The sequence below is a fragment of the Lepidothrix coronata genome, unplaced genomic scaffold (assembly GCF_001604755.1).
Source record: "Lepidothrix coronata isolate B3197 unplaced genomic scaffold, Lepidothrix_coronata-1.0 Scaffold87, whole genome shotgun sequence".
Taxonomy (NCBI): Eukaryota; Metazoa; Chordata; class Aves; order Passeriformes; family Pipridae; genus Lepidothrix; species Lepidothrix coronata.
The window spans coordinates 105,203-120,876 of NW_016690267.1; the positions used below are offsets into that span (position 1 = coordinate 105,203).

At 52.9% G+C, this 15,674-nt stretch overlaps 2 protein-coding genes across 2 annotated transcripts; both read left to right on the forward strand.

The window, feature by feature from the left end:
* The first annotated feature begins 2,476 nt into the window (after positions 1 to 2,476).
* On the forward strand, positions 2,477 to 4,662 carry FOXC2 (forkhead box C2). Its single transcript, XM_017820956.1, has one exon. It carries the CDS (start codon positions 2,894 to 2,896, stop codon positions 4,358 to 4,360), a length of 1,467 nt encoding a protein of 488 aa, XP_017676445.1. The 5' UTR covers positions 2,477 to 2,893; the 3' UTR covers positions 4,361 to 4,662.
* A 6,275-nt stretch (positions 4,663 to 10,937) lies between these two features.
* On the forward strand, positions 10,938 to 11,816 carry FOXL1 (forkhead box L1). Its single transcript, XM_017820959.1, has one exon. It carries the CDS (start codon positions 10,938 to 10,940, stop codon positions 11,814 to 11,816), a length of 879 nt encoding a protein of 292 aa, XP_017676448.1.
* Positions 11,817 to 15,674: the final 3,858 nt, after the last annotated feature.

Sequence of the window (15,674 nt, forward strand, 5' to 3'; positions counted from 1 at the left end):
ACCCCCGCGGTGTCCCCTGGGGGGCAGCACACGCCGCGCGGAGCCCGGGCCGGGCAGGTGAGCGCGGAGCGGCCCCGGGAGCGGCCCCGGGAGCGCCCGGCGCGGGGAGCGCCCCGAGCCTGGAAAGCCTCGGATGCTGCTCCCAAAGCCCGATAAAGGCTGCTGAAGCAAAACCAGCGTCTCCCACCCGTGGCTGTCGAGGCGAACCGGGCAAACACCGCCCGCGGAGCCCCGCGGACGGGAACCCACCGTGCCCGGGGCAGGGGGGCAGCGCGTTTCCAAGCGCCTCCCGCTCTCTTCCTTGAAGGGGCTCCTATCCCTGCTCTCTCTAGCTTGTTTTTCATAATGCCGATTTTTTTTTTCCTTCGAGCCATTCGAATTTCGGGCTTTTCCGAGCCCGTTGGTTCTGTCTCTGCTCTGTCCCGAGCTGCAGCAAGCAAAGACCTTTTGCTGCTTCTAGGAGTTCTGTAGAAATTCATCTCGGTAAAGTTTTCAGCCGAGGAAAGGTGAGATTCAATCAAGGTTGTTTCTCGAGCGCGTTCCAGGCTTCTAGGAAGGGACTCCACAGGGTCGCCGCAGGGGTAGCTTTACTCAGACTTCGCATTTAAAAATTCCTGCATTTTAAAAAGTTATATCGTTAAAGGAATCCCATGTGCTTGTGTACGCTGAGACACAGCCTTAGTTTTTACGAGAAATACGATTTATTTGAAAACCGAACATAGAAGTGTGAAGTCGTTCTCAAATTATTCCAGAAAAGAAAAAAAAAAGTTTTCTCTTATGGTCGTACATTTATATGAAAAGTAGCCGCAGAGCTCGCTGAATTCACTATTTGTTTTCATAAAAAAAAAAAAAAATAAAAATCCCCCGAACGTTTTCTGGGTGGATGAAATCTCCCAGAACATTTAAAATTATTTCCATCAAAATTAAATAACAATTTTGAAGAGCCCGGCGAAACTTTCCAATCAATTTTTCCATCGCAGATCACTTTTAACCATACCTCCTTGTAGAGGAGCTGCCTCGTAATTTTAATATTTTTTCTCCCCCCAGTTCTCGCATAAAATCGTTTCCTTTCTTATTAAGAAAATCGCCTGTAATTAACAGCACCACCGAGTTCCCACGGCCGGAGCCGGCTGCGGTCTCGTCCCCACCACCCCGGCTGGGAGCGGGAAAGGGACCCTTCGTCCCAGCAGCCAGCAAAAATCCCAGCCTGACTTTGGGGGAGAAAAATATCTTTGTTTAAAGCCTTAGGAAACCACACAAATTGCAAGGAGGGAAAGGCAGAATTACAGTGTAAGAAACCAAAAAATCACCGCTTAGGAATCAGAGCGGGAACAGCCGAACTCAAGGGAGGCAGCGGGAAGGAGCCCAGCCGAAGTGACAGCTAATTAATTTCAACCTTATCTTGGTCTTTTCGGGCTCGAATCGATTTTGCAGCGCTATTTTTATATATATATATATATATATATAATTTTTTTTTTCGCGAAGCGGGGAAATCGCTGGTTTCCCACCTTCATTCCTTCGCTGGGCAGATCCACGCTTCTCCCGGGTGGAACAGAACATCTCGCAGCCGTTTCCCCCAGTACTTGAGTCTACACTTGGTCACCAAGCGTCCCTAATTGTCCCATCTGATTGCCTCTAATGGACTCATTAGAGAAGGCAGGGGGGCGGATTTCACAGGCACAAGAAAATCCGCCTCAAAGCCCGGAACGGAAAAAAATCCGCTTAAATTCGCTCACTATTTTTTTGTTTTGATTTTTTTTTTAAATAATAATAAAATACCCCAAACTCCCCTAACGCGACAGAGGGAACCTCTCAGCCCGCGGGCGACCGGGGCCGAACGTGTGCGCGATGCCCTCGCCACCGGGCGAGCACCGCGGAGAGGGACTCGGCGGCCTTTCCCGAGGAACCGCGGGGCCGTTCACTTAAATACACTTTAAAAGTGAGACAAACGACCTGCCCGAGTGCTGGGACACCGTTATACCGGCATCGCGACTCCCGCCGCCCTCGCCATCAACCTGCGTCCGAAAAGTGCTTAAAAACGTGGTGTTTTGCGCGAGCGGGCAGAGCCCGCGGCCGGGGCTCCTTTGAGGGCGAGAGCGTTAAGCTCTCCGCGGTCGGGGGGGTGGGGATGTCCGTGCCGGTGCCCGTGCCCGTGTCCATGCCCATCCCGGGGGTCGGCGCGGCCCCGGGCGCGGCGCGGCGGGAACGCGCGCGGGGGGGATGCTGCCGGCGCCGCCGCATCCCGCGCTCCCATTGGCTGCGGCGGCGGCGGCGCGCACCGCCATTGGCCGGCGGCGGCGGGCGGGGGCGGGGCCAGCGGGCAGTAAAAGCGCGGCGGCGGAGCGGGGCGAGTTTTGAAGCTGCGCAGCGCGGCCGGGACGGAGCTCGGCCGCTCCCGCACCCCCCGCACCCCTCCGGGGGCTCCGGAGCGCCTCGGGCCGCTGTTGTGACAAGAACTGGGCTTTCCGCAAGGCTTCTTCTTCTTTTTCTTTTTTTTTTTTTTTTAATATTTTTAATTATTTTTTTTTCGTTTTGTTTTTCGGGTTTTTTTTAATTCCCTTTTCTTGCGAGAACAGGGCCCCCCTCCCCCGCCCAGCTCCCCGCAGCAGTGCCCGCCGCCGCCGCGGGCCGTAGCCGTGTGTACAAGAATCACAGTCATACAGAGGGAGGGAGAGGCCGCCAGAGACCACCCTGCCCCCGGCAACCCGGAGGATGCCGCTGCGGTGCCGCTGCTAGAGGACACGCTGGGATTTAGCTCGGCTCCGGGACTCTCTCTCTCTCTCCCGCTCTCTCCCTCTCTCCCTTCTCCGCAGAGGGGTCCCGGACGGGGGTGAGGCCCTTCCACCCTCTTCCTCTTCCTCCTCGCCTCCCCGGCCGCGGGAAGCCCCTCTCCATGATGCAGGCTCGCTACTCCGTCTCGGACCCCAACGCTTTGGGAGTGGTGCCGTATTTAAGCGAGCAGAACTACTACCGGGCGGCGGGGACGTACGGCGGCATGGGCAACCCCATGAGCGTCTACTCGGGCCACGCCGAGCAGTACGCGGCGGGCATGGGGCGCTCCTACGGCCCCTACCACCCCCACCAACCCACCGCCCCCAAGGACCTGGTGAAGCCACCTTACAGCTACATCGCCCTCATCACCATGGCCATTCAGAACGCCCCCGACAAGAAGATCACGCTCAATGGGATTTACCAGTTCATCATGGACCGCTTCCCTTTCTACCGAGAGAACAAGCAGGGCTGGCAGAACAGCATCCGCCACAACCTCTCCCTCAACGAGTGCTTCGTCAAGGTGCCTCGCGACGACAAGAAGCCGGGCAAGGGCAGCTACTGGACCCTGGACCCCGACTCCTACAACATGTTCGAGAACGGCAGCTTCCTGCGCCGCCGGAGACGCTTCAAGAAGAAGGATGTCTCCAAGGAGAAAGAGGAGGCCCGGGAACGGCTGCTGAAGGAGCAGCCCAAGCCCCCCGGGCTGCCCGGCGCCGACCTTCCCAAGGAAGCCTCCTCCTCCTCTTCCTCTTCCTCCGCCTCGGCGCCGGCCTCCGAGAAGAAGGTGGTGATCAAGAGCGAGACGGCGTCCCCCGAGCTGCCGGTGATCACCAAGGTGGAGACGCTGAGCCCGGCCAGCGGCGGGGCCCTGCGGGACAGCCCCCGCAGCGCCGCCTCGCCCCCCGCCGCCGCCTCCCCCGAGACCTCGCTGCCCGAGCATCACCCCGCGGGCAACGGGCTGCCGGGCTTCAGCGTGGAGAGCATCATGACCCTGCGGACTTCCCCCGCGGGGGACCTCAGCCCGGTGAGTGCCGCCTCTGGCAGGACGGGCGCCGGGATGCCGCTGGGCTACCCCGCGGGGCAGCCGTCGGGCTACAGCGCGGCGTGTAGCCAGGCCCTGGACACTAGTGGGAGCTACCACTGCAGCATGCGGGCCATGAGCCTCTACAGCGGCGAGAGGCCGGGCCACATGTGCGCGCCGCTGGAGGAGGGTCTGGCCGAGCATCCCACCGGCGCCCCGTCGCCCCTCGGCACCCTGAGCCTGCCGTCGGGGCAGGACGGCGCGCTGGGCACCGGGCACCCGCACGGCGGCGGCGGCGGAGGGGCGGCGGGGGGGCAGCCCCCCGCCTCCTGGTACCTCAACCACGGGGCTGAGCTGAGCCACCTGCCCGGGCACACTTTTGGCTCTCAGCAACAGACTTTTCCCAACGTGCGGGAAATGTTCACGTCGCACCGGCTGGGGATGGAGAGCGCCTCGCTCAGCGACCACCAGGTGAGCAGCAACTCCGCCTGTCAGATCCCCTACAGATCCGCGCCCTCCCTATACCGCCACGCCGCCCCCTACTCCTACGACTGCACTAAGTACTGAGTAGCCGCGACCCCCCGCCTAGGGCCATCTGGAAAAAAAAAAGGTTTTAAAAAATTATTATTAATAATAATTATTAAAAAAAAAAAAAGATCGGGAGAAATGAAACCACACCAAACGCAGGAAAAAAAACACAAACCAAAACAAAACCAGAAACAACCTGACAGTTTCCCCGCCAACCTGGGAGTCACAGAGTTTGTAGATCCCAAAAAGCCCCGTTTCGGGCCTCCTTAGATTCCAGGCAAGTAAATCTGTACTTGAAAAAACGGGGATCTCTCCTAAAAAAAAAAAAAAAAAAAAAAAAAGTGGCAAAAAAAAAGAATCATTTTATATATATATATGTCTATCTAAAAGTGGCAAATTTTATATGCTAAAGTATAGGGGGTCTCAGAAAAATAAGTTATGGACCAATATCACAACGACCATTTATAAGTTTTGAAAGGAAAAAAAGTATATAAATATATATATAAATATATGTCCTGGGTATTTTTTAAGTTCTCTGTTGTGCTGTAAAAAATGTGTGGATTTCTAATCAGGCTGATTTTCAGAGCCATTAATATAATATTTAAAGTTGAGTTCACTGGATTATTTTTGTCTCGCCCAACGATTCTTAACTTCCAAATTAATGACAAGTGATTTCTTCTTTTTCTGTGTACAATTATGCAATAGAGTTTCTTTCGTTTTAGAGCTGTTCTTCTCGCAAGATGAGGAAATAATTTATTTTTTGCTGGTGGATTTTTTTTTTAAAGGAAAAATAGAAAAAGTATCTGATACTTTTTTATTATTATTTACGACGTGTGATGTTTTGTATAATAGATTTCACCTTGACCATTCTTAGGGACTATTTGCTTTAACCTGCTTCAAAATTCGTTTGTCTTATGTGGTCCTAATTGTTGTACTTACCTTAAAATAAATCCATGCTGGTTTTTTCTGCTCCAAGTCTGGCGCTTCTCTGTGTATATACTGGGTTTTTGCAGGTTTTTTTTTTCTTTCTCCCTTCACCTTTCCTTCATGCAGAAAACGTGGCACTGGTTGTTTTTAAAACAAAGTCCTTTTCCTGGAGCCCAAAGGTTTCTGATGATTATTTCTTAGATGAAAGGTTTAATTCACGTGGAGAGATGGAAACTGTACAACTGTGGTGGAGGGGAAAGAATAAGGCACTGCGCTGGCAGCGGCTCTGAGCACCCTCAATCCGGAATCCCTGTCAGCTCGAAATTTAGGGAGTTTTCCCAGGCCTGCGATGGGTAGAACAGGGAAAACGGGAGTAGGGAAGGGGATTTGTGCTCCCCTCGCCCCGTCTCTGCGAGCGCGGGCCTTGCACAGTGCTCGGCATGTCTCTGAGCCTGGGGCCTGATCTTTCCACGACAGAAAACAAAACAAAAAAATCCATTTTATTTATGTATTTATTTTTCTTTAAAGGAAGCCTGTGAGCCTGGGAGTGGGTGCGGGTGATGAGAGTGATCATTTGAGCCCGGACTCATTGTGGAGACTTCAAAAAAGCAAAGTGGAAAGTTCACTTGATAATCATTTAAAACCAATTAGTTTTTAAATTTAAAAACAGTACAGTTTTTAAATGCTCTCCTGTACTAAGAATTAGCTGATTTTAACCTTCTCTTTATCTCTTTAAGCTCTAGTTCGAAATGCTGGGCGTGCCTTTGCCCCAAACCATCCTTTAACCTGTTCCAGGAGCTTTAACCCAGGGCAGAAGCGTGGGGTTTAGCAAGGCTGAAAGCACGGGAATGCCGGCAAAGCCTGAAGCAGAGTTTAGGAGGGTCTTTGGGACTTTTCAAGCCCAGCTCACTGGAGCCATGTCCTTTTCCGGCTGCAAAATCTCAGCCAAACAGTGTTTCCAGGGGATATTTCCAAGCCGTGCTCCTGTCCCACCTTCTGTAGCCCCCCCAGTATCCCTCGTAGCCCTTTTTCTGAGTTCGGGAGTGATTATACCCGTGTCAGGCTGCTAAAATCGATGAAATAAATTGGTTTTGACCGATTAAATTTCGCATGCGCTTAAAAGCTGGCAAACAGCACTGAAACTCGATTTAAATGAGAAAAAAATGTCCGAGCCTCGCTTGATCTGTATTTTAAGGAACATTCTTGTAAAAAAACTCCTGCCGTTTTTCCTGGCTCTCAGAGGGTGGTTTTTATTTTTATTTTTGTTCTCTTTATTTTTTAAAAATGAAATAAAATCCAAAGTGCTATTTTAAAAAAGAGAAAATACATAATGTAAAGGGTAAAAAAAAAAGTTACAAGGGAAATAATTAGAGTAAAACGATGGCTAGAAAATAAACAGGGTAAAAGGGGGGAAAAAAAACGAATTGGGAAAGAATTCTCTCCCGGCTCAGGCCTGCTTCCCCCAAGGTTTTCCTCCGCACGGGAACGCCGTGAGGGAGATGGCTGAAGTCAGGTGGCTGCTGTGGGTTTTCCCACACGCGTTCAGAAATCCCGGGGCCTCCGATGCTCCCACAACTTCCCACGCCGGCCAAGGGCTCTGGGCACACGGGGACCTTTTCCTCGCCGGGCGGGCAGGTCTGGGATGCCGAGGAATGCGGTGCTGGGGGTCGGGGAACCCCTCCCTGTGGCTCTGCAAGCTCCCCCCGCGCTGCTGCTGGACAGTTCCTGGGGGGTCTCAGCTTGAGCCGGGTTTAGGGGGCTCATCTCGCCCCACCGCTCCTTGTTGGTGTTTTCTTTCCCGCCTTGTCCCGGTGGGACCTTCCCCCTCTGTCTCCCTCCTTCCCGCCCCGCTGGAGGTGTTCTTCCGGGCCTGGGGGCTCAGAGCATCGTCCCTTTGCTCTGTCCCGTCCTGAGGTGGGGGGTTGGACCCCACCTATCCCTCTCCCTCGACCCCCAGTCGCTCCCATCATCCCACTGGGAGCCCTTTTGGGTGGGCTGGTGTCGCAGGAGAAGCGAGAGCTAAGTGCGGGATGCAGGCATGTATTTGTGACTCTCTTTAAAAGCTGAGATATGGAGGTCAACAAGGCGATAGGCGCCTGTCGCGACAGGTGATTTCAGCCCGGCTGGAGCAGAGGGGGAGGAAGGAAGAAAGGGAGGAAGGAGGAAGGCCCGGGGTAGCTGAAGCAGCAGCCGCGGCCGGGTCGGGCTCTGCGGTCCCTGGAAGCCGAAGGACCGGTATAACCCCCCGCCCCCGTAACCCTCTCCTCGCAGATCAGGGGGGCCAAGCTCGCCATGGGGGGGACGAGCTGATGCTGCTGCGTGGCCGGTGGCTCCGGGAAGAGGATGGTGGATGGGTTTTCATATATGTATGATTTTTTTTCTTGTGCTACCTTTCACCTCCACGTTTGCAAACCTGTCCGAAAGCCCAGACAGCTCCGGGTTTTGGGAGAAGGGCCAGCGGTTTTCTATCTCGTCCCCGCCGGGAAGGTCCCCATAACTCAGTCAAAAGAGCGTTTCCCTGGTGCTGCAGGACCCAGGTAAAACACAGTCCCCTTAGATAGCCCCTCAGGCCTCTGCACGACCCAGGCACGAGCTGTCTGGCCCCTTCCAATCAACCCCATCTTCCTCAGAGTTCATAGGAAGGCACCGGGCAAGAGGTTTTTGGGGAAGGCCGCGAGCTCTTCTGGCGTTTTGGAGAGGAGAAGGAATTATATCCCTGAGCCCGGGGCAATACCGAGCGACCTCGCAACTGTACAGGGCCGTGTACGGCGAGGCGGCGAGGGGTGGGCAATTCCCGCCGGGAGATCATTCCTAAGGGAGCCCAGGACGGGATGCAGCAGGAGTGGAGAGCACTGGTTTGTGTCCTGTTCCCCCTTTCCTGGCATGCAGCAAGAATAGGAAGAACTGATTTACACCCCTTCTCCTCGCCATCCCGGGATGCAGCAGGAATGGGGAGCTCTGATTTACACCCCTGCTCTCCCCATCCCAGGATGCAACAGGAGTGGGGAGCACTGATTTACACCTTCACTTCCACCAGTCCGGGATGCAACAGGAATAGGGAGCTCTGACTTACACTCCTTCTCCCCCCTCATTCCGGGATATAGCAGGAGTGGGGAGCACTGATTTGCGCCCTGCTCCCCCCGAGGGCCCCGGGCGGGACCTCTCCTCGCTGCTGATGTAGAAGGGACTTGTCTACTGGAGAGGAGGGAAAACCCATCCAGGAGCGCCTCCATCGCCGGCTCCGTTTTTTTTTTTTTTTTTTTTTTTTTTCCCCATTTAGGGAAAGCGCCACGGCCAAACAACACCATCAACAAGAATCCCTCTCTCCCACTTCCCCGGTCCCCCCGCAGCCATCGGAGACGCTCGGAGGGCTGATTCAGGGTGGATAACGCAGCGAGCTCCGGGGATGCCGCCGGCAAGAGAGGGATAACAGCGATAACAGGCAGCACACGAGTTGGGAAGAAGGAACGAAGAGAAAAACCGCATCCCCGCCTCCAAGGATTTCCCACCGCGAAGAGGGGAAAACAAGGAAGAATTTTGCAGGGGGAGGGATCTCAGGGAGAGAGCGGGAGCCCGTGTGTCTGTCTCCTGCCGTACATGCGAGTATTTATTGTTTTACTAATCCGCGCTTGGAGTGTCCCAAGTAGCGGGGGATTCCCCGAACTGGGGAGAGGAAGGGGCTTTAGGGGGGAAGACCCTCGTCCGGCTGCCCTAAGGATGCTCCGGGCGGGTTAGAGCAGCCGGGCTCCGTTCCATCCTCCCCGGCGAGGATGCTACCTGTCCGGGGAGGCTGCCAGGGAGGGCTGGTCCTCAGTGAGGAGACGAGAGGAGTCTCCCCCACCTCCAACCCTTTCTTTTATCTCCCCTTTTTTATTTATTTGGAGGTTTATTGCATTTATGGCACGGCGGATGGGTCCTTCAGCTCCCGGGGGCCGGTGGGTGTGCGCACCACGGGGGAGGGATGCAGAGTTACCGCCAAGGGCGGTGTCAGAGAGGTGATTTTCCCTCCCTCGCGTGGGGCCAGCCAGTGAGAGGAGAGACCCCCTCATCCCCCTCGCTCCAGAAGCCGCCTCCCCTCGCACTCTGGCTGTGTTTCCCAGGCTCTCATGGCAGTTTGCAGCTCTCAGGACGCATCTGCAGCTCCACAGAATCGCGCTGGCTTTTACCCGGGGGATGAAACTCCTTCGTCCAGGAGGACGGGAGCAGAAGTGGACGAAAAACCTCACGGGCGAGGGGTAGTTTGCAGGGAAATCTGGGGGTGCGAAGGTCAAGGCATCGCCAGGGCCGGGTGATGCTGGGGGACAGCCAGGAGCCCGGCTTTTACCTCTTCTCATTCCAGGTAAAAGACCCACCAGGATCGTGGGAGCTTCACTGTCGGGATATTTCTCAGTGAAGGAGGAAGGGATCCCCCTCAGCCCTCCTTTTCGTTCCCCCGGAGAAATGATGCTCCACGGAGCAGAGTCTCCTGGGGTCTCACGCAGGTCCGAGCAGCGGGGGGACTGGGGAAAGAGCCGACACCTCCAACTGCATCGGAATCCCTCGGGGCCTCGGATTAAAGCTGTTACGTCAGTAAATTAAAAAAAAAAAAATCCAATAACAGAAAACACAGCCCCAAACCTGGACGTTTATACAGAAAAAGAGCATCACAAATTCCTAATGTAAGCACCGGCCAGCTGTGTGCACTTGTAAAGTTGTTATAATCCCCCTCCTTGTTATAAACAGGAAAGTACATAATATAAAGCAACAGGCCCGCATTCACAAATACTGACCCTCCTCCCCGCGCCTGCCAAATTCCCCTTTTTCTGCAGATTCCCCCAACGCAGCCCTGCCTGGTTGGGACCGGGGCTGGACGGGGAGTCCCCTCCGCCGTTCTCGGGGGTCCCCCGGGGATGAACAGCAGGGTCCCTGCATTGGGACGTGCAGGAGACCCCACCACACCTGAGCCCCTCTTTCCTCAGAACTCCAGTCAGCCCCTTTTCCTTCCTCCTCGTCGCAGCGCTGCCTCCTCCTCTCACCCATCCCGTTTTCTTCCTTTCTTTAATTTTTTTTTTTTTTTACAATTTTTATGTTGTTTAATGCCCCAGTTTTCCTGCGGGGATCCCTGCCCGCTCCTCCCCAGCTCCAGCAGTGTACATCCTGCTCTGCTGTGTGTGCTTACAGCGTCAAAGGGTGGACGTGATATTTCAAACATCAGATCACTGCGTTTATATATTGGGTGCCCGGAAATTTTTCCAAATAAACACAGCTTGATTCGACTTGGGTGGGCAGACTTATCAACAGACTAATTCTATAAACAAATGAAGGAATAACCCGGAGACCATTGGCTGGTACCAGCGAGACACGTGGAGAGAGCTTGGAGTTTTGTAGCAATGAAATTTTAATTAATGTGGGTGGGCTGAGAACACAAACGACTGTTTATCAGAGACAATTTATTTTCCAGTGCTAAGTCAACATATAATAGCAAACTTACAACAATTATTTAACTTTTTTTTTCCTCCCCCTTTTTTTTTTTTTTTTTTTTTTTAAGAGCTATGAAGCAGGGACAGAGGCAGAGCGAGCTCCTTCAGGCAGGGCTGGGAGCTGAGCTCGCACAAACAGCTCCCCGGTGGACTCGTCCCAGGTTCCTGCCCTGCCCCGTCCCTCCGCTCGGCTCCGAGGGGGAAGACGCGGAGCTGGGAACCCGCCGGCGATGAGCCACATCTACGGCAGCCACCTCTCCCCTCTGGGCAACCCCTCCATGGTTTATCTCCCGGCTGCCCTCGGCTTCACCCCCGGGGGGGCGATCTCCCGGCAGGACCCCCCGCAGAAGCCCCCGTACAGCTACATCGCCCTCATCGCCATGGCCATCAAAGAAGCCCCGGAGCAGAAGGTGACGCTCAGCGGCATCTACCAGTTCATCATGGACCGCTTCCCCTTCTACCACGACAACAAGCAGGGTTGGCAGAACAGCATCCGCCACAACCTCTCCCTCAACGACTGCTTCGTCAAGGTGCCGCGGGAGAAGGGGCGGCCCGGCAAGGGCAGCTACTGGACCCTGGACCCGCGGTGCCTGGACATGTTCGAGAACGGCAACTACCGCCGGAGGAAGAGGAAGCCCAAAGCCCCGGGGCCGCCGGAGGCGAAGGGTGGCGAGCAGCCGGGGCCGCCCGCCCGCCCCGTCGAGCCCAAGCGGTCCAAGGGGAGTGCGGCGGCCGCGGGGGACGCGGGGGACGCGGGGGTCCCGCGGCCGGGCCGGGGGGCAGCGGCTTCCCCGGGGGGTCCGGCCCCGGTCGCTCCCGCCGCCGCCCCGCCGCACAAGAGCGGCCCGCGGGGCCGCAGCTTCAGCATCGAGAGCATCCTGGCGCAGGGGCTGCGGCAGCCGCCCCCCGGGGCAGCCCCCAAGGCCGCCCGGGAGGGCCCCGCCGGCTGCCTCGGCGGCTCCCTGGTCGCCAGCGGCGGCTTCGGCCCGACCCTCAACGCCTCCCTCATGCTCGACTCCCAGGTGCACGGGAGGCTCTACCACATCGGCATCCCCTTCCTCTCCTGCTTCCCTCTCCACGTATCCGAGGCGGTATTTAATTTCCAGTAGTTGCCCCATAATTAAACCTCCCCCGGCCCCGGGCGCTGCTTGCGAGGCGCGATGGGGGTGAGAGGCTGGACTCAGACCTCGCTGCGCGGGTAGACCAAAAAAACCCCAAAGCGATGTAAAAGGTGACTCAGGATTTCAGGGCATTTTCAAGGCGCGTGTTGCTTCGGACTCTCTTTAGCCGTTGCCTCCCACCCCCTTGCCAGAGCGACTTCTGAAGGTAAACCAGCTTTCTTTTCCCATGGGTAGCGAAGGTGGAGACAGGCACTGGGGGGATTGCCCACACTGCCCCTAAGCTCTGTTGGGTTTGCTCTGCACCTTTAGTCTTTGCATCCCTCAGGTTCCTCAGACCTGGTTTCTTTCGAGCCCTTCAGGTCTCTGGTTTTCTTCTTTTATTTTCCTTTTGGAAACCCAACCCACTCTGCCCATCCGTGGGGGAGGGGGCTGAGCTTTGTTTTGCCGTTAATACCCACAGATATTAATAATTCCTGATACTCTCCATTGGCCCAGTCCCCCCAGTGGGTAAAGGCAAGTAACTGGAGATGAAATAAGGGCAGACCAAGCAATCCAGGCTCATCCTGCACATTCCTGCTTGCTTAGACTCAGCACTGTGTGTAACTGGTTTCCTGCCCAGCACTCGTGCTTCTCGAGTATCTCAAAAGAGTTTCTGCTCACTGATGAGAGGGGGATGGATGAGCAAACACAAGGATGCATCCCCTTTCCATATCTTGCTGGGATCAGTTGCTTCTGATCACAAAAAGACTGAAGCAGGGTTGTGAAGGCCACTCTTGGCATTTTGAAATATGTCTTTTAACAACCAGGACAACTACCAGGAAAAAAAAAAAGACATCAGCTATGTATCTAAGATTTTATTTTTTCTTAAAGAAGGAAGAATCCAGACTGCAAGAAATCAGGAATATTTCTTATTTTTGTTTGCCATAAATAGAGGCTTTTTGTATATTAGTGGATAAATGCCCTTTTGGAAAAAAAAAGAATCTATATTCTCAATTTTCATTATGAAACTAAACCTATATCCAATAAAAGTATTTTGTTCAGGAGTGTGGCTGGTGTGATGTAAAACACCCTGGAGGATCAAGGAGTGGGGTCTGCTGCTGGATGCAGTGAATATCCTGGTGAGGACATGATGGACCTCATAAAAGATGGGAGAGACAAAAACAGAGTCCTGGGAAATTACCTGTTCCTTGAAACTGAGGTAATGTTTCCCAAAATGATTGTTTTTCCTTCTCTTCCCTCCATCCCACCCCATCTCACTAGAAAAGCTTGTCCTTAAGTTAGCACCTGGATATTGGAAATGTGGGTTTCTCAGGTGAGTTGTGATTCAGTTTGTGCAGAAGAAGATCAGCACCAAACAACCTTGACATTTGGACCAGGAGCTCAGGGGCCTCATTCCAGCACAAGGCAAAGAGCTCTCATATGGGAAAATACAGAAAATCTCCAAAAGGTGGGAACTGATGCTGGGGTTCCCAAAAGAATGATGCTTACAGGCAGATCCCTGGATAGGTCGAGCTCCTTCTTCTCAATGTGAAAAAAGGGAATAGAAGAGATTTTTTTAAAACAGATTTGCAAGATAGACTTTATTTAAGTAGTTCTGACAACTCTGACAACTTGAATATATATTGAATAAGTTCTTTAAAGCTATGGCACTGTAATAAAAAAATAATTAAAAAAAAAGCACTTGTGAAATGAAGGTGTCACTGCTCAGTCAAAGGCACATGCGTCCCCACCACCATTTACAAGGCTGGGCAAGTGCTGAGAGTGTTGATGCTCCCTGTGTGAAATCCTATCCCTGCAGTGCCACTCCTGTGTGTAATTAGAGACAGGTATCGGTTAAATCAGTGACCACCTTGCCAGGAGGTTTCTGTTCAAGGCTGGGGACTGACATCACCAGTCTGTTTGGAGTCCGTGAGGTGACATCACTCACAGGAAGCTGCAGGGGTAGGAAAACGATCCAGCTCAGTTCTTGCCCAGCAGAGACCTCCAATCATCTCTCCACTCCCTGAGTGACACTTTGGGCTCGGGTGTGAGATGGGAGGTTAATGCTGCCTCTGAGACTTGTTTGATGGATCTCCATCAAGCTCCAGAGCCAGTTCCTATAGATTGGGATCCTGCATCCCTGGCCTCCCTGCAGCCTGGCCCCCACACCGTGGATATTAATGCTTTTAATCACCAGTTTTAACCTGTGTCTTCAAGCTCCTTTGTTTTCCTTTCTCCTAACTTGGCATCCCAGCTGTGACACCCCCCTCCCCCCATTTTGTCACCTCTATGCTCCTATTCCAGCTTCCCAAAGTACCTTTTTTGAACTGTAAACAGGCCTTTAATTCCTTTCCTACTCATACATCTATAACCTCTCCACCTCACAGCCCTTTCTGTGCAAGAGCAGTTTTTAGTGGCCAAAAAAATCATCCAAAGGAGTAAGTCTCAGTTTAATATGTAGACCATGTATATTTTTATCACAGACACTTTTTTTTGGAGGGGGGGAGATTCAGCTTTTTCTATGCAATGGGAATTTGTTTTTTCGTGAAGCTTTGCTTTGACATTTGATCTTATTTCTGTTTTGGTGGAGTGAAGTGGGACCAAGTACAGCTGCACTATTTAAAAGCCACATTGAGCTTGATTTTGGTTTCGCTTGAGAGAGTAAAATTAGTAAACTTAACATGCTCTGCACAAAAGTGACACTAACTCAAATGAACTCACAGCAGAGTGAATAGTTATGAGGGGCAATTTGGAATTAATTGGGATCAGGCCAGTGCTGTAACAGGGGATGAATACCACGAAAAAGGGTCTTATTGCCAGCAGGCAGGATGACTAACCACACACAGCTCTTGCACGTCATCTGTTTATAGAGAGAGGACAAGTAATGGTACAATAAAAACATACAATAAAAACATAAAATAAAAACATAAAATAAAAACATAAACCAAAAGCAACAGTGCTTCGGTGCAGAGAAATGAGTGTGAGTGTCAATCCACTGGTTCCTGCCCTTTGGATGTGACTGAGCATCCCTTAATCCTCTATATATCGTGTGAATTTTGATGTGGTGTAGTTCAAATCAGCCAAAGTGCCACATGAATATCAAGGACTTGACAAGCTGCAAAGAATTGATGCCAATGGTTTCACACCTGTTTCACAACCCCCCCCCCCCGAAAACCAGCTGCCAAGCACAAAACTGCCACCCAGTATTTAACTCACCCCTGGAATCTTCCCCCTCCTGGCTTTCCCAACCTCTCAGGGTTGGCTGTAAACACCAGTCTGGAATACTGTGGAGAAATGGAGAAAATAGCCCAGGATGCAGTATAAACAGCACACTTCTTGTGTGGGCGATATATGTGCCTTTCCGTTCCTCTGGAGAGGAGTGACCTCTCCCAGCCCAGCAAGGTTCCACGTCTCCGAGCTCCGCAGCCAATTTTAACTCGTAGGGGCAGAGAAGATCCCACAGTGGAAGAGGCTCGTTCAGTTCACAGGGCGGCTTCGCTCCAAACACACGTTTCCTTTGAGGGGAACTGAAAATTTGGCGCATTAAAATAATTCCGGAGTTTAATTTCTCATAAATGGGGCTCCCAGTCTTTAAATGTGCTCAGTGTGTGTTCTCCTAAAGTTGGTCCCGCAGCTTATATAAAATATAATCGAGTATTTACATGTGAGCAGGAACCACTTTCAGGGCTCGTCACTGCAAGTGGTTGTCTGTGTCTGATTTACAGGTGACATAAATCTGAGGGACTTTGTAGCTGCTTTTACTTCCCCTCACACCATTTTATAGTTAATTTTCTTTCCATCCTTCGCCAAGGAAGACACATAAAGGAGAGAGCATCCTTTTTCACACCAAAACCCACTGGTTGCTCC

What these genes read in the sequence shown, in the direction of transcription:
- FOXC2 (XM_017820956.1), top strand. Translation starts at nt 2,894, where the DNA reads ATGATGCAGGCTCGCTACTCCGTCTCGGACCCCAACGCTTTGGGAGTG.
- FOXL1 (XM_017820959.1), top strand. Translation starts at nt 10,938, where the DNA reads ATGAGCCACATCTACGGCAGCCACCTCTCCCCTCTGGGCAACCCCTCC.